Raw genomic sequence first — 23,245 nt, forward strand, 5'->3', positions numbered from 1 at the left:
GTGTGTATGTGTTTGTTGGGGTGTCAGTGTGAGTGTGTGGGTAGAGTCAGTGCAAGAGAGTTAGTGCAAAACAAGGGTCAATGCAGGTAGTCCGAGTAGCCAATTGGTTAGCTATTTAGTAGTCTTATGGCTTGGAGTTGAAGCTGTTCAGGGTCCTGTTGGTTACAGACTTGGTGCACTAGTACCGCTTGCCGTGCGGTAGCGAAGAGAACAGTCTATGGCTTGGGTGGCTGGAGTCTTAGACCATTTTGTGGGGCCTTCCTCTGACACCGCCTGGTGTAGAGGGCCTGGATGGCAGTGATCCCCCATCTCAACACTGATGAATAGGCCTACTTAATAATCCAAATCAAATGTAATTTCCATCCCTCTTAATCTTGAACCATTCCAGTGTCCTTCATCCGTTAATTCCAAAGTTAATTTAATGAATCTCTTTGTCCTCCCTCCCTTGACATTTGACTAAGACACAAGAGAGGGGTTTGGCCCTCCTCTCTGTTATCAGATGTAGAAGCAGACCTACCAGAAGTTTAAAAATATATAAAATAATTTAAGCGCCACTCTCCATTCATGGGGTTTCCAGTTACCACAGCCACAAACTCAGAAATTATGAAAACAAAAATGTGCTTTTTGGTCTTAATTTAAAGTTGGGGTTAGGCATAAGGTTGTAGAAATAGACCGGGTTTATGACTTTGTGGCAGTGGTAACTAGTGATGACGATCCATGTGCTGCCAGTGCTGCGTTTCGCCCTGAGGGAACATCACGAAGTTGTTGCATCAGCCACAAGTTTCTGAACATGAGTTATGTGCTTTTTAGTTCACCAGATGTTCAGCACATGTTGTGCCAGCCTTCCAGGTATTTCTAAATTACATAATGGACCGTTAAGTAACTGTATTATTACCTTATCTTGAGGTATCTGACTTAATCAGCCACAATGATAATGACTCTTTTGTTAGTTTTTTACTATAGACATTTGCTAGCTTCTTTTCACCTCTGAACACATCTTGCTTGTCCTCTCCTCTGAGAGCATGGTAGGGAATACCGACAAATAGAGGGCGCTGTTCACGTGGTAATGTTGACGTCTCCACGAGGGAGAAAGGGGCGGACTACTACTTCATCAAATGACAGAGGCAGCTGATTGGTTTAGCGTCTCGTATATAAACCCCCTGTGTTCGTCGCTTTGCACGATCAACAGTAGTTTACCGGTGTGTATAGGACGATGCTGACCATATCGACAGTAGTGTACCGGTGAATAGAGGACGCAGCTAACAATATCACAGGACAGTAGTGATTGTTATGGGGAGCTGATTTTGGTGCGGAGCTTATCTATAGACATCAGAAAAATCAATGAAGGATACAGGATCTGGTCAACAGCTTTCACCGAAATCCGAGATGGATCCTACCCAGAGCGTGAAGTGTAAAATCGTTGTCGTTGGGGACAGTCAGTGTGGAAAAACTGCTCTACTTCACGTCTTTGCAAAAGATTGCTTTCCAGAGGTAGGACTAGTGTTGTATGTCTTTTGGATGAGTTAACTAATTTGCGGGGTTTGTGCCATTTATGAGTCGTTACCCGAGGGGTAGTGTTGGAAAATTGTATCTTCTGAACTTTTGTGCACTTTTACGCACAGACCAAGTGATTCAAATTGACTGGCTGCAGAGATACAGATTAAATTACGATGGATAATGTTAGTGTTTTGAGTACAGCTCATCTTGGTATATTGGAAAACGTTTATGATCAACATAATGATGTATTGCAAATTCTTTATTTTATAGAACTATGTCCCAACGGTGTTTGAGAACTACACAGCCAGTTTTGAAATCGACACGCAAAGAATAGAACTCAGTCTCTGGGACACTTCAGGTGAGAACTTTTTGAATGATATTATTTTAATGTCTATTTAATCTCTACATCATCCTATCCTGAACAAAAATATAAAGGCAACCACTTCAACGATTTTACTGAGTTACAGTTCATATGAGGTATTCAGTCAATTCAAATAAATTCATTAGGTCCTCTATGGATTTCACATGACTGGGAATAAAGATGCATTTGTTGGTTAGATGTCTTACAAAACAAATTGCCTTCACAATGGGCCTCAGGATTTCTAAATGGTGTTTTTGTGAATTCAATTTGCCAATAGATCAAATGCAATTGTGTTTGTTTAACTTATGCCTGCCCATGCCATAAACCCACAGCCACCATGGGGCACTCTGTTCACAATGTTGACATCAACAAGCCATACACGTATATTTAACTAGGCAAGTCAGTTAAGAACAAGTTCTTGTTTAGAATGAAGGCCTAACCCGGATGATGCTGGGCCAATTGTGCACTGCCCTATGGGACTCCCAATCATGTCTGGATGTGATACAGCCTGGATTCAAACCAGGGACTGTAGTGACACCCCTTGCACTGAGATGCAGTGCCTTAGACTGCTGCGCTACTCGGGAGGCCAAATGGTCTGCGGTTGTGAGGTTGGTTGGATATTTTCTAAACTGACATTGGTAGTGGCTTATGGTAGAGGAATACAAATTGAATTCTGGCCACATCTCTGATGGACAGTCCTGCAGCCAGCATGCCTGCAGTCAGCAATTACACCATCCCTCAACTTGAGCTCTCAAGCGTTGTGACATTTTAGTGGCCTTTTATTGTCCTAAGGACAAGGTGCACCTGTATAAGATCAAACTCTTTAGTCAGCTTCTTGATATGCCACCTATAAGGTGGCTGGATTATCTTGGCAAAGGAGAAATTCTTACTAACAGGGATGTAAACAAATTAATTGTTGAAATAAGCATTTTGAGCATATGGAAAATTTCTGGGATCTTTTATTTCAGCTCATGAAACATGGGACCAACACTTTGCATGTTGCGTTTTATATTTGTGTAGATAGACATAAGAGCCTACTAATACTGCACTACAGGGCCCGAATGTGGAATATGGACTGGCACGGTGGAATGTGAGCATTGCCATGAATTAGAGTAAACATTTCTTCACCACATTTAAAAGCTTGTGAAAAATCAGACTGTGTGCCTAGCTTAATCTTAATTTGACTGGTCGTCAATACATTAAACTAGCCCAGTAGGTGGCAAGGAATATCCAGAGTTTAATCTGACACTGCATCCTTGGAATGTTATGGACCACTCTAGCGTGAGGATGTATTGAACACATTCAAGTTGCGATGACAGAATTTCTCTAGTTGGCTTTGAATGACGGAAAGACCAGGAGTTGAGGTAGTTTGGCTTGAATGCAGTGGAGGGGGCATTGTTACAGCCAATGAGAAACAAAGACAAACAGGCCTGGAACTCTTCATCAGTGCCTCACACCTGCTTTTGACTGTCACTTCCTCCAAACGTCGCTCCTCCGTAGGTAGGGTACTGGTCTTCCATTGCCGAACATGTAGCACCCACCTGGGTGATGCTCGTAAAAGCACACAAATTGGCAGTTCAGAACAGTCCATGAGCCTCCTCTGACATCTCTGGACACGGCATGCAGTCCTTGTTGTATTTATTCCGAACAGCTTAAACTGAAAAACATGGGCTGCGTTATTTAAGTCCAAACGGTAGTCTAGCTAGCTTTAATGTGTAAGCCAAAAATAGACTTTCCATCACAATTCTTGAAATCTGAGTCAAGACCACACGATGTAATATATCAAACCCCAGAGCAGTAAAATGCCAAAAAGGTAAAAAGCAATGCTTAACACTTCAAAATAATAAATAACAGCAATATTTACAGAGCTCTCTAGGTGACCTTGTGGTGCCATGGCAACCACTGATTCAGTGTGCAGTGTCCACATCCTCTCTCCACTCAGATGTGTAACAGATTAAGGCATTTGGTGCATTCAGTGGAGGCACCAGCTAAGAAAATATGAAGAAATGGTTATTAAATAAACACTCACAAAATGTATGTAACATCTTTGTTTTTTAAAATCATAATTTAGAGCCTTTACTGCAGTAGCGGTGCATGGATAAATGAACTGGGGAAGCCAAAAAAGCCATATTACAACCTGTTTTGTGATAATTGCATTGTTTGCTTCATGGCATATGCACTAACAGGCCATGTTATATGCCTAAAGGCCGAGACATGGAGACAGTGGCAGAATAAATTCAAACTTTTGTTTTATCACGACTGGAGAGCGACTGTCTGAAATCCACAAAGAATATTGCATGTAACAACCATTTAGATGACCTACAGCATGGTCAAGCCGGTTATTGTTTTGGACATTTGCAGACGTTAAACAATTATTGATTTAGAACCACAGTTGCAAAGAAAATATGAGATGCCTCCACTATTCCAGCACCATTTCAACTTCAACATCAAATCACTCATGCTTAGTCTAATACAGTGACAACTAAAAGGTGCCAAAATAATTGTCCAATCAACGTAAGCTAAATGTGGCTTTCCATGGTTTTGAGTTCTCTGTGTGTGTTCCTGCAAGTAGAAAAAACATGTTGCCTCACCCTACTTGTAGAGAAACGCCAATGCCGTCCTCTTCAATGTTGAGGAAACGGTCTGTCACACATTACACATTACACGCTTTCATTTTTTTCTGTGTCCTAGGCTACCTGGATAAAATGCTCGCTAGCCTAATTTCCATTCAAAAGGGCAACGCTACCTGGATAACATTAGCCTTCTACATCTAGGTACAGTGCCATCAAAGTATTCAGTCCCCTTGACGTTTTCTACCTTTGGTTACGTTACAGCCTTATTTTAAATTTTTTTTTTTTTTCTCAGCCATCTACACACAATACCCCATAATGACAAAGCGAAAACAGGTATTTTTGTGGATCTCATTCCTCATTTACATAAGTATTCAGACCCTTTGCTATAATACTCGAAATTGAGCTGCGGTGCATCCTGTTTCTATTGATCATCCTTGATGTTTCTTCAACTTGAATGAAGTCCACCTGTGCTAAATTCAATTGATTGGACATGAGTTGGAAAGGCGCACACCTGTCTATATAAGGTCTCAGTTGACAGTGCAGGTCAGAGCAAAAAAAAAAAAGCCATTAGGTCTAAGGAATTGCCCGTAGAGCTCCGAGACAAGATTGTGTTGCGGCACAGATCTGGAGAAGGGACCTAAAGTATTCTCAGACCCTGAGAAACAAGATTGAACTCTTTGGCATGAATGCCAATTGTTACGTCTGGAGGAAGCCTGGCATCATCCCTATGGTTAAGCGTGGTGGCAGCATGCTGTGGGGATATTTTTTAGGGTCTGGGACTGGGAGACTAGTCAGGATCGAAGGAAAGATGAACGGAGCAAAGTACAGAGGGTTCCTTGACGAAAACCTGCTCCAGAGTGTTCAGGACCTCACTGGGGTGACGGTTCACCTTCCAACAGGACAATGCCTTCCAACAGGACAAGGCAGGATTGGCTTCGGGACAAGTCTGAATGTCCTTGAGTGGCCCAGCCAGAGCCCGAACTCGATCGAACATCTCTGGAGAAACCTTAAAATGGCTGTGTTGCTACACTCCCCATCCAACCTGACAGCTTGAGAGGATCTGCAAAGAAAGGGAGAAACTCTCCAAATACACATACGAAGCTTGTTGTGACATGCCCAAGAACATTCAATTCAACAAAGTACTGAGTAAAGGGTCTGAATACTTATGTAGATACATTTTTGCAAGTGTATTAAAAAAATACAAGCCAGTTTGCTTTGTCATTATGGGGGTATTGTGTGTAGATTGAGGGGGGAGGTGGGGGACTACTTAATCAATTTTAGAATAAGGCTGTAATGTAACAATGTTGACGTCAAGGTCTGAATACTCTCTGAATGGATTGTACATGTTGAACTTCCATCCTCTCAGGCCAGTGGCACAATGTATTAATGGTTGGCTCAGAATCACCATTTTTATAGTCATATTCCAGTACAGAGAATTAATCCCCATCTCCTCCATAGCTAATTTAGGAAAGGACACATTTTATCAGCTAGCCACCGGAATACAACACAACCAGATGCAACAATTCAAGTGTCTGTCGCAGTGACGCCAAATCCAAACTGGCTTCCTTTTGATTTTATTTATTTTCCTGTTTTTATACTTTTTTTTTTTTTTTTTTTTTTTTTTTTTTTTAATGAAGGGAGGCCAAATGCTCATTGGCTTCCCTTGTGTCCAATGCCATCAGATGGCTGACACGTACAGAGACAGAGGGGCGCTGTTTCGCTTGCTCTGACGCTTTCTCCAGTGACATGCTTCCAGCCTGGCTTCCATGTATACATGCCACTGCTGGACTGTCAGCAACACCCCAAATTAGACACCTTCTCCAGTTCAAATACTGTTTTTCCTGAGTAAATAAATGCTGACACATTGCTTACGTTACATTTCTTGGTACAAAATGGCCACATCTAGTGGTCCCTGGGGTATCTAACCCAGCCGCAGATCAGAAGGTAATTACCTCCTATACAACAGCCTCGGCGTACTCCAGCCTGGCTGGATGATTGGGCTGTTGTAGAGGGAGGGGTACTACAGCTGTACCATTGAGAGCATTTTGACTGGCTGCATCACCACTTGGTATGGCAACTGCTTGACAACTGCTTGACATCTGACCGCAAAGCACAATGTACAGCCCAGTACATCACTGGTGCCAAGCTCCTTGCAATCAGGTCCTCTATCAGATGTTAGAGGGAGACCTTTTAGAAATGGTCAAATACTCCAGCTACCCAAGTCAGACTGTTCTCTAATACTGCACAGCAAGCGGTACCATGCAAGTCTGGAACCAAAAGGACCCTGGACAGCTTCAACACCCAAGCCATAAGACTGCTGAATAGTTCACCAAATAGCTACCAGGACTGTCTGCATTGACCCTTTGCACAAACTCTTTTTTACTTATCACATGTGCTGCTTCTACTGTTTATCGATGACATCTATGTGGCCTTTGATACACCAGGGAATATGTTTTACGAAATTATAGAGAATGCTTATTTTAGCAGAAACCATTCATGAGTAATGTTTCTGTCCAGAATTACAAGCTGCCTGATGTATTATTCTGTGTCGTTGGTGTTGCATATGTGCCCCAGTAGTTTTTATTGTTGGGAAGTATCACAGAGCTGCGGACCTTTGACGAGAGCTTGGAGTGAGATTTGCTGTGTGAATTTCATTGCCCCAGGCACATCCCCTAGAAGGGGGTTTTGGGGTCCTCTTCCAGGAAAATGTTACTTAAAAAAAATAAAAAAAAAATCGAATTGCTAGCAAGAAAGACAGCGGATCATCCTCGCAGTGGCAGACCACGTGTAACAACACCTGCACAGGATCGGCACATCTGAACGTCACACCTGCGGGACCGGTACAGGATGGCAACAACTGCCCGTGTTACACCAGGAACGCACAGACTATCTGCAATAGGTTGGACTCAGGGCTTGTAGTACTCTTGTAAGGCAGGTCCTCACCAGACATCACCGGCAACAGCATCGTCTATGGGCACAAACCCACCATCGCTGAACCAGACAGGACTGGCAGAAAGTGCTCTCCACTGACAAGTTGCGGTTTTGTCTCACCAGGGGTGATGGTCGGATTTGTTTATTGTTGAAGGAATGCGCCTTACACCGAGGTTTGTACTCTGGAACGGGATTGATTTTGGAGGTGGACGGTCTGTCATAGTCTGTGGCGGTGTGTCGTAGCATCGGACTGCGCTTGTTGGCATTGCAGGCAATCTCAACGTGTTACAGAAAAGACATCCTCCTCCCTCATGTGGTACCCTTCCTGCAGTCTCATCCTGACATGACCCTCCAGCATGACAATGCCACTAGGCATACTGCCACTAGGCATACTGCTCAAGAACTGGCAAATCTGGTGCAGTCCATGAGGAGGTGATGCACTGCAGTACTTAATGCAGCTTGACCCCCTCCCTTTGTTCAGGGACACATTCAATTTCTGTTAGTCACATGTCTGTGGAACTTGTTCAGTTTGTCTCAGTTGAATCTTATGTTCATACAAATATTTACACACGTTAAGTTTGCTGAAAATTAATGCAGTTGACAGTGAGGACTATCCTTGCCATCATGTTACCCAACATAGATGATGTGATGTTTGAGTTGTGATTTCCCCCCCCCACCATTTCTGTCTAGACTGTGCATAATACTAAAATGTCAAATTTAAACTGAAGCATTTAATATCCAATGCTTTATTTGTATCACTTATTTAAAACTGTCCATGAATGGCTGCAAAATACTTAGCCTCATAAATAATTTTAAGACGCCAGATTTCAAATATGTGATTGTACTGGGAAGAAGTGTAATCATAAATTAAGTGGGGAATAACAGTTCTTGCAAACAAGCACACTAATTACCCTATTTTAGCCGCTTAAGAATTAGAATTGTTCCACAGATCAAACTAAAAGTAAATAGATCAGGTAACTATCTGCCCCTACACCCTAACCAAATAGAATTTTCTATTTGTCCCCGCTGTAATTTTTTAACATTTGCATTTGCAATCTGTTTTGACAATTATTTTTTTTTTTCTTCGTAGTTACAAATCAGGTGACCTTACCAAGCGTCCCTGTTTGGAACTAGTAGGTCTGTCTGCTGCCTTCATTGTCACAGCCTAAATGCCAATCCCCAAAAGAGGGGACGAATGCAAGTGTGGCTTAAATTGACTTTAGTACAATGCTGACAAAAGGCTGCATTCTGCAATGGGAAGAGTAATAGCAACCTAATTTTGACAACATTGTATTTTAAACTGCGCTAACCATGCTGCTCTTTAGTTTCATAAACTCTCAGCTCCACTCATCTTAAGAGGCGTTTCTTGAAACCATGCTTCCAATCCCATTGATTCCTTACATAACTAAACCAATTATACTTCAATGTGTCATGGTTCAGTGCTGTGGGAAGACGGGACAATGATAGTGGTTTCAACTGGGAGATTAAACTGCAGAAACTGATTTCCAATCAATATGCCACACAGTTGAAAAGTTAACATGCTGACAATATAATGGACTAATTAAACATGGTACTTTTCAATGTGTGCTGTGAGGGGGGGGGGGGAAATGCGAGTCTCACAGCCAATGCGTGAGTTGGCAGCTCTGCATCACCTGGGTCGTCACTATACTGTATATCAATGGCTCTGGGCCTAGCTATTAGTATGTAGAGCAGATGGTTGTGCAGCTTTCTCCACTGTCTGGGTTGTCTAGCAGCCTCCGGCTCACCCCTACACTGTTCCAGCCTGTACATATTGAATTGGGTCATGTTTGGTATGAACCCATCTTCTCACCCTGTGCTATGAATGTGACTAGATCACTACAGTGGACGTGTCCATCATACTCATAAGACCTAGCGGTCAAACACGGAAATAGTTCCAATTGTTTCCCCACCATTTTATCAGTTGTGGATTGTAGAAACACTTCAAATAAGGCCTGTGTTTTGTGTTTACCCTAGTGAGACGTTTTGCCTTTTGAATATATTCGGCTCTGTTTAATCGCAGAATCAAATGCTAATTGGCATCAAAGTACAGGTCATGCCAGACTACAAATCCCTGCAAGCTCCTGCACGTCTTCCCTAGCATTGCTGTTAGCTACCTTGATCCAAAACGAAAGGTGTATTGAGAATGTAATTACTGTTCCATATTTTATTTAACTAATTTGTTTTTATGCATGTTGTCTTGTACAGAGTACTATCCTAGTAGCTGTCAGATATTTATAATGTGCCATGAATACAAGGCTAGTTCTTGCAAGGAAGCTAGCTACCTACCTAGATATTAGAAACCTACCCTTATTTTTACCAGATCCTTTTCTGTTTCAGCCGGTGGATGCTATTTAATCCCTTATTTCTGCCAACTATATGAACAAGGTGAAGTCTATTTCAATTAATCAGAATGCAGTACTGTATTCAAGCAATTCAGAACTAACTTTGACATGTTCAAAGTCAGATTAACTCACTGCAGAATGTATCCATAATCATGAATGAATAAGCACATTTATTTGACAAATACACCTGGTCACCCGTCAAACACCTGAACGCCAACATTTTCCATTGTTTGATTTCTTTAAAACAATGCATACACAACATCTGCATTTTAAGTAAACATTACATTATTTTATCAATGCCATTAACCTGGGACATCGAAGAGCACCATACGAACCATTATTTCTGAGGGCACAGATTGTTCTGCTTTTCCATTTTAGGAGTTTGACCAGCAATAACACAATGTAGAACAGCATATTGTGATTTTGGGTGGGTGAGGTAGGTTTTATATAAAATACTAGGTGAACTCCAGCAGACTGAGACTCATCAAGGAAGCCATGCCTAAAAGCAACTATATCAACACCCATATCCATGTTGCTGCTGCTGCATTCAGTCTGAGCCCGAATAGGGACAGCATTACAATGGGGGGGGGGGGGGGGGGAATCTCACAAACATAACACTTTTACGTGTTACTGAGTCTAGATGTTATCAAATCAGGAGAACAAGTGAAGGAAACGGCATAGGGCACATGGGTGAAGGTAGGTTTTATAGAGAAGATGGGGAGGTCCGAAGTTGTGTGAACAATGGGGCATAAACTGCGTAGTGTGGAATAAGGGGTAGCTAGAGCTTGTTGGCCATGGAATAAACATAAAATGGGGTGCTTCTGCACCCACTTTAGGATGTTACAAATGTCCAGTCATTCTCAGCGTGTGTCCCTTGACATCATTCCATCTCAGTTACAGCATTCAAATTGTGCTCATCCGGTGTCTGAATCACAACATTTTAAGACTGAGCGATCACAGCATTTTCTACAATTTTGATCCATAAACAAAACGTAAGCATTGAGGACAGCTTATTTTAAGTTTTTGGTGATAACGTGGTGGTTTCTACTGTGAATGATGGAAGAATCCTACCCCAGCTGTAGGTCCATTTGAGTGTGTGGTCACTTAGGCCTGCACATCAACCAGTACTGGGACCAGTAGAGACTCGGGATGCGTTCTCAAAGTTCTGCTTGAATGTCTTCGGGTCTGCATCTATAACGGTTAAGTACCTAATGGCGGAAGATGATCTGTGGCTTAGATTGACTTCAAAGTTGACATATTATAAACTAAGCAATACGATGTCACAAACTACTACACACACACACTACATGACCAAAGGTATGTGGACAGCTGCTTGTTGACCGTCTCATTCCAAAGTCATGGGCATTTATTAAGTTGGTCTCCTCCCTTCGCTGTAACAGCCTCTACTTTTCTGAGAAGGCTTTCCACTAAATATCGGGACATTGCTGCAGGGAATTGCCTCCATTCAGCCACAAGCATTAGTGAGGTCAGGCACTGATGCTGGGTGATTAGGCATGGCTCGTAGTCGGAGTTCCAATTCATCCCAGAGGTGTTTGATGGGATTGAGGTCAGGGCTCTGTGCAGGCCAGTCAAGTTCTTTCTGTATGGACCTTGCTTTGTGCACAAGGGCATTGTCATGCTGACACAGGAAAGGGCCTTCGCTAAACAGTTGCCACAAAGATGGAACCACAGAATTGTCTAGAATGTCATTGTATGCTGTAGCGTTAAGATTTCCTTTTACTTGAACTAAGGGGCCAAGCCCAAACCATGAAAAACAGACCATTATTCCACCTATCTTCCATCAAACTTTAGTTGGCACTATGCATTGGGGTAGGTAGCATTCTCCTGGCATCCACCAAACCCAAATTCGTTCGGACTGCCAGATGAAGCGTGATTCATCACGATTTCCACTGCTCCAATAGTGGTGTGGTGTGCTTTACATCACTCCAGCTGACGCTTGGCATGGTGACGTTAGGCTATTGCAGCTGTTCGGTCATGGAAACTCATTTCATGACACTCCCGACAAACAATTCTTGTGCTGACGTGGCTTCGAGGCAGTTTGGCTTCCAGAGGACTTTTTTTTATTTTTTATACACGCTTCAGAACTCTGGTCTGGTTCTGTGAGCTTGTGGCCTACCACTTTGAGGCTGAGCCGTTGTTGCTCCTAGACATTTCCACTTCACAATGACAGCACTTAGTTGATCGGGCAGCTCTAGCAGGGCAGAAATTTGATGAGCTGATTTGTTGGAAAGGTAACATCCTATGACGGTGCCACATGAAAGTCACTGAGCTCTTCAATAAGGTAATTCTACTGCCAATGTTTGTTTATGGAGACTGCATGGCTGTGTGCTTAGGGTTGTTATCCTGTTGAAGTTGAACCTTCGCCCCAGTCGGAGAACCTGCTCCAGAGGACTCCGGACTCCATCGATCTCTCTCTCTCTATACTTTGCTTCATTCATTTTTCCCTCAATCCTGAAAAACATCCCCACAGCATGATGCTGCCACCACCATACTTCACCGTAGGTATAGTGCAGGTTTCCTCCGGATGTGACGCTTGGTATTCAGGCCAAGGAGTTCAATCTTGCTGACATCAGACCAGAATATTTATTTTTATGGTCAGAGAACCCTTTAGGTGCCTCTTGGCAAACTCGGAAGGCTGTCATATGGCTTCTGTCTGGCTACTCTTCCATAAAGGCCTGATTGGTGGAGTGCTGCAGAGATGGTGGTCCTTATGCAAGGTTCTCTATCTCCACAGAGGACCTCTGTCAGTGACCGCTGGCTTCTTGGTCACCTCTCTAACCAAGGCCCTTCTCCCCGATTGCTCAGTTTTGCTGGGCGGCCAGCTCTAGGAAGAGTCATGGTGGTTCCAAGCTTCTTATGGAGGCCACTGTTCTTGGCCCTTCAATGCTGCAGATCTGTTCCTCGCCACAATCCTGTCCCTGGTTTTTCTCTGACATGCACCGTCAAATGTGGGGCCTTATTTAGACATGTGTGTGCCTTTCCAAATCAGGTCCAACTTTTCAGTTTTATAATTTCCAAATATGTCTAAACCGTGTGTGGGGGGGATAAGGTTGTAACAAAATGAGTCAAGGGGTCTGAATACTTTCTGAATACACTGTCTTTTCCAGACATTCTGAAAGGTAAAAATGTATTTCTGTATGTTTTTAAAATGTATCTTTTCCAGGACAATGAAATACCTTATTTTCCCAACATTGATTGAAATCGGGATAATTTTCTGTTCTGAATGTGAAAATACTTACTTTTCAAAGACTTCTGTTTTGGCCAAATCAAGGCTGGACTGGACAAAATCTGAACCGTACGTAGACGTCTAGGATTGGTTCAGATTTGGTCTGGTCCGGACCAAAAACCAATGTCCGTGGATGTGGAAATCAAGGCTGGTCCGAACTGCACCAAAAAGGCATCTGTCATTCTGGGCTTACTGAGGTGTTGCCTGAAGTTTAATTTTATGAATGCCTGTCTGGTCAGCCTACAGTTTTATAAACACTCAACAAACATCTGGACAGGACCAGAAAGATTGAAACCACTGACAATGAGGTGGAACTCCTGGACAAGTTGTGATTATCCATTTTACTTTGACATGTCCTGTTTTTAGGCTAACATGACAACACTATTTGATTTATTGGGTACCATTTAGGTTAGTCTAGTTGATTGGAGAAACCTACACAATGTAAAGTGTTAGTCATTACAGTGTCATTTATCTCCAGCCTGTAGCCTACATACTCTTTCTACCACATCCTATATTTTCTAGACGATTTACTGCTGTTGGAGAGATGCAGCGACGCGAAATATGTTGAGCCTTTGACAGTGGTCATTGCTTTTCACAGGTTGGCATCAACGCTCCCCTAAAAAGCCCTTACAGCCACTGGTTGGTTGAGAGTCATTGTTCTGAGCAGAATTGTGATGTTTTATGTGTTGGAGGTGCGTTGGTCTGTTTAGCTCAGAAAATGCTGCCCTTTTGTCAGTCTGCCACCATAGGCAGATGCCTAATGAGCGTGCCGGCCGTGCACAGGGCAGGTGTGGACCAGCGCTGCCTTGGTTGCAGTCTTCTGGTTTGCAGCTCCTTAGCAGCTGCCGTCATGGCATCAGTTAAGTTCAGCTTCAAATTGAGAGTAGGATGTGTTAGCAATACCCCCTCAATTCTATCGTGTGCATACCAATTAATATAAAACCCACCATAGCAGGTAGGACTAAATAAGGTTACATAACCTTGCCTACTAGCTATAATAATAATAATAATAATAATAATAATAATGTGCTTGTACAGAGGGTAACAGCAAACCTATCAATGTTCTCCTGCAGTAATGTAAGCACAGTTGACTCAAGAGGATGCTAATCAGTCCATCTCTGAAACCTCTCAAAGCCAGACTAAAATAATACAGCTAGATAGGGTAGCTACAAGTCTAGTAGTACTTGAAGTAGGCTACCTACCCCTCACCAACAGACACATTATCAAGCATGCCAGCCCTAGCTTCACCATCTGTTAGCTAGCTAGTTAACGTGCAAGCTACAGGGGTTCCTCCTTTAAAAGTTGCGAGCTTACACCGGGACTTAGAGGTACCCACCGTCCTGGCTTCATTGCTTCAGACCACCACAAGGGGAGGTTAGCGCTCTCATGCATTTGGGTCCCAAGGTTTTTATGACAATCATATCGAGTGGTTCCAATGATGAATTTGACGTGGAGCCACCCCTCCCTTGTGGCTTTCTTCAGCAAAGATGGCTGACCAAAACATTACGGGGAGGCAAATGTAAGTAGTTATCTCGAGTCAAGCTAAAAATTTGTTAATGTGGAGGCAAACGATTGTGCATATTTTGTCAGTTAATTTACGGGGAAAAAAGTAATCTGTCATCCAATACCAGTTGTATCAAATTCCATTCTGTGACTGGTGTCAATGTATGTATTAAAATGATACACTTCAACAGTGTACTGCTCCTGGGACATCAATGATTACACATTGTAACTATGCAATAGACTAGAAACATGATTTTGTAATTCATATATGTATGAACAGTACATCCTGCCAGCACGCCCACAAGTGTCCTGAACGACGTGTTGAAGAGAGCGAGGAATGAGATGGGTGTAACAATCCCGGCTATTTGCTCTGAGACCGGCATAATAATGTCATGAAACAAGCAGGGAGCAGGTTTTGACCAGTGGTTGATTAATGTAGGCCTAATGTTTAGATACTGGTATGGTAGCCTACTGTACCTGTTCATTTTCCTGGGCTTTCGAGTTCAGTGTAAAACAGGCATCTGATAGTGTTTTTCCGAGTAGCACTGTCCGTGACAAATCCCCAAGTCTACCAGTATTTTTGAATTGTCTCCAGTAGATTTTTTCCCTTATCTGCTCACTTAAATGAATAGAAATCATGGCGCTATAATATAATCAAAGTGAGGGCAATCTTCTGTATACTTATTGTAACCTGAAAGTCACGCCTTTCCTCACCCCGCCCAAAACTCCACCCTTAACAGTTACTATTTCAAAGAACTAGCTCTTAATCAGATTGTGACCAAAGGGAACAGACAAAATGGACATTGTTTTCATCAAGCCAGCTTCTTTCTATGGTTCTTTCTATGGTGCTACCCGTTCCAGGGTTAGGACTGGAATGGGCCAAAATACCAGAAACAGTGTGTGAAAACCTTGTGAAGACTTTCAAAAAACATTTGACCTCTCATTGCCAACAAAGGGTATATAACAAAGTATTGAGAAAAGTTTGACCAAATACTTACTTTCCACCATAATTTGCAAATAAATTCATTAAAAATCCTACAATGTGATTTTCTGGATTTTTTTTCTTCTCATTTTCTCTGTCATAGTTGAAGTGTACCTGTGATGAAAATTACAGGCCTCATCTTTTTAAGTGGGAGAACTTGCACAATTGGTGGCTGACTAAATACTTTTTTGCCCCACTATGTAATTGTTGGCGGAGAGACACATTGAGAAATATTATAGGCGAAATGAGTCTCACTCGTGTTGAGTAGTGTCTAATTCTGTAGTAGACATCACAACTATGAAATAACACATATGGACTCACATTGTACAGCGCCATATTTTCTGTTCCATTCTAGCAAACCCAGAGGGTTTTTCATGGAATAGAAACACCATCAAATTAATTAAGCACGTACCAAGTTTGGACATCTACTCATTCCAGGATTTTTCTTTTTTACTATTTTCTACATTGTAAATAATAGTGAAGACATCACAACTATGAAATAATGCATGGAATCGGTTAAGAACACACTTTTATTTACAAGTACAGCCTTCTCCTTCCTCCCCAACTGGGATTTGAACCCTGGTCTCCAACTTGCCCCTCGTTCTGTAGTACCGACATGGCCTGCTCTCCCTTATGTAAGGAATTAGGCGCCATCCCATGTTTACTACAATATTTATTGTAAACTGCAGGGTAGCCTTTTAAACACATTTCGCTAATAAAATGATACTCTTTCAAAATGCAGATGTTGATTTAGTTACGGATTCATAACGAATTACTATGGGAATAAATATCACTGATTTACAGAAATATTGGCACAAAGTTATCTAATGAAGCCAAATTTAGAATCCTCCGATCCTGTAGCCTACTACTGACGTCACGTTGTACCGCGCCATAGAAACCCTGAGGGTTTTTCCTTTTTCTCTGAATAGAAACACCATAATATTAAGCCAAATTTCTTAATCAATCCCATATCAGGGGCACCCCCCTGCATCTCGGTTGAGAGATTTTGAGCTGCATGCCATTCACAAGACTACATTTTAATCCTCACAAAGACCCCATTGTTCACAATAGAGTTATAAAAAAAAAGTAACGCTTGTTTTGAAAACTGTATTTTGAGCAAAACATTCTCACATTTTGAGTTTGAAACCAGACGAGTTGATTCAATGCACCAACAGTTTTTCATCAATGATTTAGTTACTTGTCCAGTCTTTCGGATTTGTTTTGAATATGTAAAACAAGGCAGTTCCACGTGGAAGCCAAGAATATGGTGGGGTTCTTTTAGTGGTATTCCCACAGTGAAAGATGTCTCCATATCACCGGTCAAGGACAAAGTTACCTTTAGTGTTTTAGAGTTCCCTGGAGACCACTCTCACCGTTTGAAAACAAGTCCTCCGTCTGTAGATTCATGTACAGTTTCATTCTAGTGGTCTGAGGGGGGGAAAGGTCATCAATGCTCTCTATTTTGTATCCAGTTACACAGACTGCACTGTAGCCCTTGATCTTATTCCCTGAAGTACATGGGATATGAAACAAATGATGATGTCGCTGTCCTTTGTGGGGGGTAGGGGGGGGGGGCAGTGGTTCTGTTTTGAGCTGGCCCCTGCTCTCATCAGGAATGGGTAGAATAAAAAATATCCCCTTGTCTCTGTGCTTGTCAGACGCATTGTGGTAGCCTGTCTTTTATGGACTCCAACTGGGATCTCCTTTTAAGCCCTCAGCATAGTTCCATCAGAATGGCTCCTTCAGTCTGATAGCGTTTTTTAAAATTCACAGTAGGGGGTAGAGGGATGGGTGTGGGTGTCTGGCTGGCTCTGGGGACTGAACAAGGCCTTAAGGCTGCAGTGAAATGGGGCAAATGAGCTGTCTGTCAGTCCATCGGCATGGCTTTCCTTTTCCTGGGCTCCTATATAATGGTCTGGATCCCCAAAGTGACTGCTAGTCGATTCTGTAGCAGAATCGTAAAAAAGCAGTACCTTCTCTGGGCTCCTCCCCTTTCCTGGTGTCATCACTACGCTGATTGTCTGTGTTCAATTGACTGAGGAAAGTCTCCAGGAGGCAATGTATACTCTTTGGCGACTATTTACTGTTAAATATTTGTCTTCATTCTCTACCGGGTCCCAATCCCATAGTTCAGTGGGTCAGAATGTTTAAAGCCAGAGAAGGGCTGCCAGTCGTCGCTCAGTTTCAGCTTGGTCAGACCGATCCACACAGACCATTTTAAAGTTTTACAAAAGCAAACCTTAATCACTGGACTAGAGCGGCCCACCAGGCATAGATCAAACGCATAACAAGAAGCTTATGAACTTTGCTCACCAGACATGAGAAATTATATTTGTCTTGTCAGTGTAGATTTGGTCATGGAAACTTGAAAGCAATGGGAGATTGGTCAAACACCACCATATGCTGGCGTAGTTCTTAGGCCTACTCGGTACAAACAAGCTCTTCCCTTCGTCTCCAAAATAAGATTTTGGCATTACTTGCTGTTCTGGGAAATTTAAGTTAAAATTGGATGGTACATTCCGACCATGTGTTTTCCATGAAACATGAGGATATCATTAGTGTACAAACTTTTTTTTTTTTTTTTTTGGTGTCAAGTTTAGAAATCATGTTTGAGGGGGAGAAAAGCTATCAATGCATGAAATGATTTAATCTACATTACTTTTTCAGAATAAGGCTTCACTCCTACCCCCCCAGACTGGGAACCATTCCTTGAGCTGTCCTCGTTGAATACCGAAATGTCAGTATAGCTGTTTCAACCCCCCCCCCCCCCCAGTCCTCAAAGGATATCCCAGACATAATCTGGAGGAGAAAAAAAAAAGCATTTTCTGGCATAGCATTCCGAAGGTGGAAGCGCAGATGTTCCGCTGTCAGTCATGAGACTGCAAATGTGTTGGGTATGATAGTGATAGTTAGTCAGTACATGCTCTGTGTGCTGTGTGCTTTTCCAAATTCAGTTTGTGAAATCTCATGCATCTTGCTTTTTACATGTCGTTAATCAGATGCATAGTTTAGGAGATTAGCATACCACCTCCTTTCTTGACTTTGGCGACTAATCCGGACAATTATATTAGCATGCGCTGTGCAATAGAATTTAGGAAAATAAAATGCATGTGGAAAGATGCTTCAAAGACTTGCTAAAAATATATCATACCAAAATTAAAACTCAAATTAGATTCAATCCAAGCTGCTCCTAATCACAGTTGCCCAGCCGCATACTATGTAGCAAGACAGTCAAGTGATTGACACTGTGTGGGATATGTGATGTACAGCAGTAACCTGGGACTGGAGTGACGAATTAGTTTCTTTAAAGTAATCTGAGAAACCCCCCTCTATCTGCTCCATATTACAGATGTCTCCTGTCCTAATTCTGACTGTGGGTTCTGGGCTGGGTATGAATGGAGGGCAGGGAGCGAGCAGGCCCACGGGCAGTGCAGCTGAAATGACACAAGCGTAATAATTTATGGATGTGCTGGCTCACAGTGAACTGGTGTTAGGGAGGAATTTTGCTTTCCCTGGGTTGTTCTAACATTTACAGTAAAATCTGTTGGGTACTAAATACATTTGAGTTATCTGAGCTAAACTAATGTTAGTTGATGTAAGGAATAGTGCAGAGCTGGGATGTGATTTCTTACAGTTCTTTATTTGGCCTAATTTGCAATTTTTTGACCAGGTTTTTACTATTGTGTTTTTGCAGGATCTCCGTACTATGACAATGTGCGGCCTCTCTCCTACCCTGATGCTGATGCAGTCCTCATCTGTTTTGATATCAGCAGACCAGACACCCTGGACAGTGTACTGAAGAAGGTGAGCATTTCATATGTCCTGTAAGTTTCTTCTGATTAGCCCCTGAATAATGTAACCTGTCCCACAGGCATTGTCACTCTGTCCTCTTGACCCTCTTGGAAAAGGCTTGTTTGTGTTGCTGGGTGAAGTGGCTTGTGAAAAACCTCACTGATGAAAATTACTGCACTGGGCACATGAGTCTGAGAAGTAGTCCAACAGGCCTTGTTCACGTGTGGTATCCCAGGCATTGCTACTCTGGGTCTCGGGGCCCTTTGACCTGTGATGACACAGGGCTCGGTATTGTGCCAGCTGAGAGGAGTTTGGTCCAGTGAGTGGGAGTGATACCTCCTTTGGAGAGAACATAATCACCAGGCTAGGTCCCAGTATCTCGACCACACACTGATCAGACTGGGCATTGTTGTGGGGGGAAATGAGAGAGCTGGAGGCCAGTTGTTCAAGGCACAGAATAAGCCTGGGAAAGTGGAAGAGGATGTTTTCCATTGCTTAAATTGTGCGATACAGAGCTGGCATTGTCAGTGACTGTTTTCAAAGATGACAGCATGATATGAAGAGAATGTGTGGGTGGTTGACTCTCTGGAAAAACTCCAGTGTCCATTAATGCAGCCCTTTTTGACTATTTTGGGCCCAAATCTTAACTTGAGGTCCGGGTGCATAAGCTTATTTTATTTTATCGTCATTGCGGAAGTCGAGATTTGCGTGCATAACTCTTATGTTTATATGTCTGACACTGAATATTAGCCAAACCTGTAAAAGCACATGTGTACTAGAAGTGTTACTGATTTCTCTCTTTTCTGAATTGTTTTCTCTATAGTGGCGAGTAGAGATCCAGGAGTTTTGTCCCAACACCAAGATTCTGCTGGTGGGATGCAAGTCAGACCTCCGCACAGACCTCACCACACTGGTGGAACTGTCCAATCACAGACAGACACCCGTGTCATATGATCAGGTAGGTGGTACATGCATTTTGCTCGTACTTTAACACTCACTATGATGATGTGGACATAAGTCATTTGAATTATTGGTCTAGTACTATATGCCTTAATGTGGTATTATGAAATGTGGTACCTCTAAACGTCAACAGCTATGAATACCAATAAGACTGATCTCCTAGTGATATTCTCTCTCAGGGCTCCAACATGGCCAAGCAGATCAGTGCTCCCTACATCGAGTGTTCATCCCTGCAGTCTGAGAACAGCGTCAGAGACATCTTCCACGTGGCCACGCTGGCCTGCGTCAACAAGAGCAACAAGAACGTCAAACGCAACAAATCCTCCAGGGGCACCAAGAGAATCTCGCACATGCCCAGTAGGCCCGAACTCACCGCTGTCACATCAGACCTGCGGAAAGACAAGGCCAAGAGCTGTACAATAATGTGATTGGTTGGGGTAGGGAGACTGACTATGGGAGGAGCAGGCAGGTGATGGGGACTGGACACTTTGCATAGAGCCCCTCCCCCTCGACTCACACGCAAAGCAGTGAGAAGGCGAGTTAGCGCTGCACTTTAAATCAGCTTCTCCACTGGTTTGTATTGACGCAAAACGTACAAACTTACATCAAGCTGCCCTAGTCTGCACCATAGAACTTCATCAGGGAGACAGAAGGACACTGGAGCCCATCTGAGGCTTCAGAATTGGGTTTTGGTTTATTTTTAAGGTCAAGATGGTCAACAACCCTTTGACATAAACTACAAGAAAGAGATGGAAGACATGCTGAATTCTGTTGGTCCTCTCAAGCTATCTTTACCCCAGGGAATAATGTTTTTGGTCCAGTAAATTACATCATAACCTTTTGGTCTTGGATCTGGACAGGAAAAGAGCTAAAGTGGTATCAGGTTTTAATTTTATCTTCGGAAAGATATGAGAAGTGGTATGGTGGTGGATTCACCACTGAGTGACAAGATTGTTGTTTAGAAGCGAGAGACTGCCGCTGTGTTCTGCTACAGTAAAATGGATCAAGAAGACAAATGGATCTCTTGCACTGGCCCCTGGGTCTGGCACTTACAGACAAAGAAGTTACTGAAGGACAGAAACACTGTTTCGTTCACATTGCCCATCTCCTCCCCCTTTCTCTTTTGTTACTGCCTTTATGAGTTTGCCAAATGGGATGTTTGTTATAAGCTGTTGCACACTGTTACGAAAGATCTGAAAGCCTTTTTACTATGTTCTGCTCCTTTGCATATCGTTCTAGCGCTGTTTTTAAACCTCAGCATAGTCTGAACCCTTTGTTTTTCTGTTTAGTCATTAACAACCAAATAGCTTGACAGAGCGTTGAAATGGCTCACAAAGTAGCTGTCTGGCAACGACTGATGTGATAAGCTGTGTAACGACCATGACCAATGATTTTGAAGGATGTGCTATAGTATCTGAGGACATATCCTACACCCCTGCTATTCTGTCACTGGGATGACTTCAGCTGTGCTGCCCGTAACTCTTGCGATGCCAGGGCCTCAATACATGTGGTGCACAGTGCACACCCATGCCAAGCTTAATTAAGGGCTTAAACATGGCCAGTGCTGAGCAAGCCACTGAGCTTCGGTCAACCCAGAAGACCATTGCACAGATCTTTTCAAGGATGTCCTCGGCTATGCAATGTGAAAAGTTATGGCACTCCAAGAAGGACAATGGTCTGTAAAGACAAGTCTAGTTATCAATGTTTGCTGGTTCAAGACCTGTACAGTGCTGTTATTGATTTCTGTGTGGAGCGCTAGGGCAGGCTACATATTACTCACACTGTTCATCTCTGGTACGGATGCACCACATTCGTAGCCTACTCTTGATTCAAATACAACTGTTATTTGATAATGAATGTGACCAGTACACTGGGGCAGTAGGTTAAGTAGAACTAGCCCGTAGCTATAGCTCATGGCGGCAGGTAGCCTAGCGGTTAAGAGCGTTGGGCCAGTAACCGAAAGGTCGTTGGTTCGACTCCCCAAGGTGGGAAAAAATCTGCCGTTCTGCCCTTGAGCAAGACAGTTAACCCCCAACAACTGTTCCCCAGGCGCAGATGTGGATTTAAGGCAGCCGCCCCCCACACCTCTCTGAGGGGTTTGGTTCAATGCAGAAGATGCATGATTGTTGAATGCGTGTGGTATCCCCCTTTCTCTCCACCCTCTCCAAGCAGTTGCTGTTAAACTAGATTTACTTCTTTCACATCTAACAGTTACAATTTCAGTCTTCAGTTGTCTCCGCAGCATAGTAAGTACTTGGGTGTTGTTGGTGTTGAAGTCTGTTGAGCTGATTTCAGAATAGCCCCCCAAGGCAGTATATCAGCTAGAGGGTGTAGCCTTAGCTCTCGGTATGAAAAAATTGTTAATTAAAGTTCAGAATGTGTTAGCTGTAGAAAATCAACCTTTTTTAAAATGTTTAGTCCATTTGTATGTATGATGTTTCGACAGTATTTATTGAAGTTATATATTTTCCCTTTTCAAAATAAAGTTCAATGTACAGTACAACGTCTTGAGACTTAATCTTGACATGGGTATTTTGTCAAACTGTTTGGAATACCACTGTCTGGAAATCATAGCAGAACACATTATGAACCATTTGTTTTGCTACATCCTACTCAGACTCCTTGCAGTAAAATAATCGCTTGGGATGATTTAATATTCAATTAAATGTCTTATCCCTCTGGCACATTAATCTGTGAACATCATGACATGGTAACCACATTTCTATTCCTGACTAGAGGGCTGCTTGATTAAATTAGTGTTTTCTCATCTACATGGCCAGCTTGCATTTTGTCACCGTGCTTAAATCTTTATTCAATACAGTAGGATTGCTTTCACTCACCATGAACACCATGGAGGAAAGACTGTTCCGGTTAGATTGGTCAGGCATTCCACTATGCTGTATCAATCTGCTTCTAGATTGTGTATAATTGTTCTACCATTTGCATTTCTACAAGATTGTAGGTTAGGAGACTATTCCATCAATGTCCCAGCAAACATGCACAGAACATGGTTGCCATGTTCTCAGAATATAATAT

At 42.7% G+C, this 23,245-nt stretch overlaps 1 protein-coding gene across 1 annotated transcript; it reads left to right on the plus strand.

Annotated features, from left to right (window-relative positions):
* Positions 1–1,161: 1,161 nt before the first annotated feature.
* On the plus strand, positions 1,162–22,980 carry LOC129821180 (rho-related GTP-binding protein RhoE-like). Its single transcript, XM_055878534.1, has 5 exons — positions 1,162–1,491; positions 1,768–1,855; positions 19,152–19,261; positions 20,073–20,207; positions 20,389–22,980. Exons 1-5 carry the CDS (start codon positions 1,342–1,344, stop codon positions 20,635–20,637), a joined length of 732 nt encoding a protein of 243 aa, XP_055734509.1. The 5' UTR covers positions 1,162–1,341; the 3' UTR covers positions 20,638–22,980.
* The last annotated feature ends 265 nt before the right edge of the window (positions 22,981–23,245 follow it).

The sequence above is a fragment of the Salvelinus fontinalis genome, chromosome 23 (genome assembly GCF_029448725.1).
Source record: "Salvelinus fontinalis isolate EN_2023a chromosome 23, ASM2944872v1, whole genome shotgun sequence".
NCBI classification, from domain to species: domain Eukaryota; kingdom Metazoa; phylum Chordata; class Actinopteri; order Salmoniformes; family Salmonidae; genus Salvelinus; species Salvelinus fontinalis.

Bases quoted from the DNA above. Each gene is read 5' to 3' on its own strand.
- LOC129821180 (XM_055878534.1), top strand. From the start codon at position 1,342: ATGAAGGATACAGGATCTGGTCAACAGCTTTCACCGAAATCCGAGATG. The intron at 1,856-19,151 runs GTGAGAACTTTT...GTGTTTTTGCAG, and splicing joins CAGTCTCTGGGACACTTCAG to GATCTCCGTACTATGACAAT. The intron at 20,208-20,388 runs GTAGGTGGTACA...ATTCTCTCTCAG, and splicing joins CACCCGTGTCATATGATCAG to GGCTCCAACATGGCCAAGCA.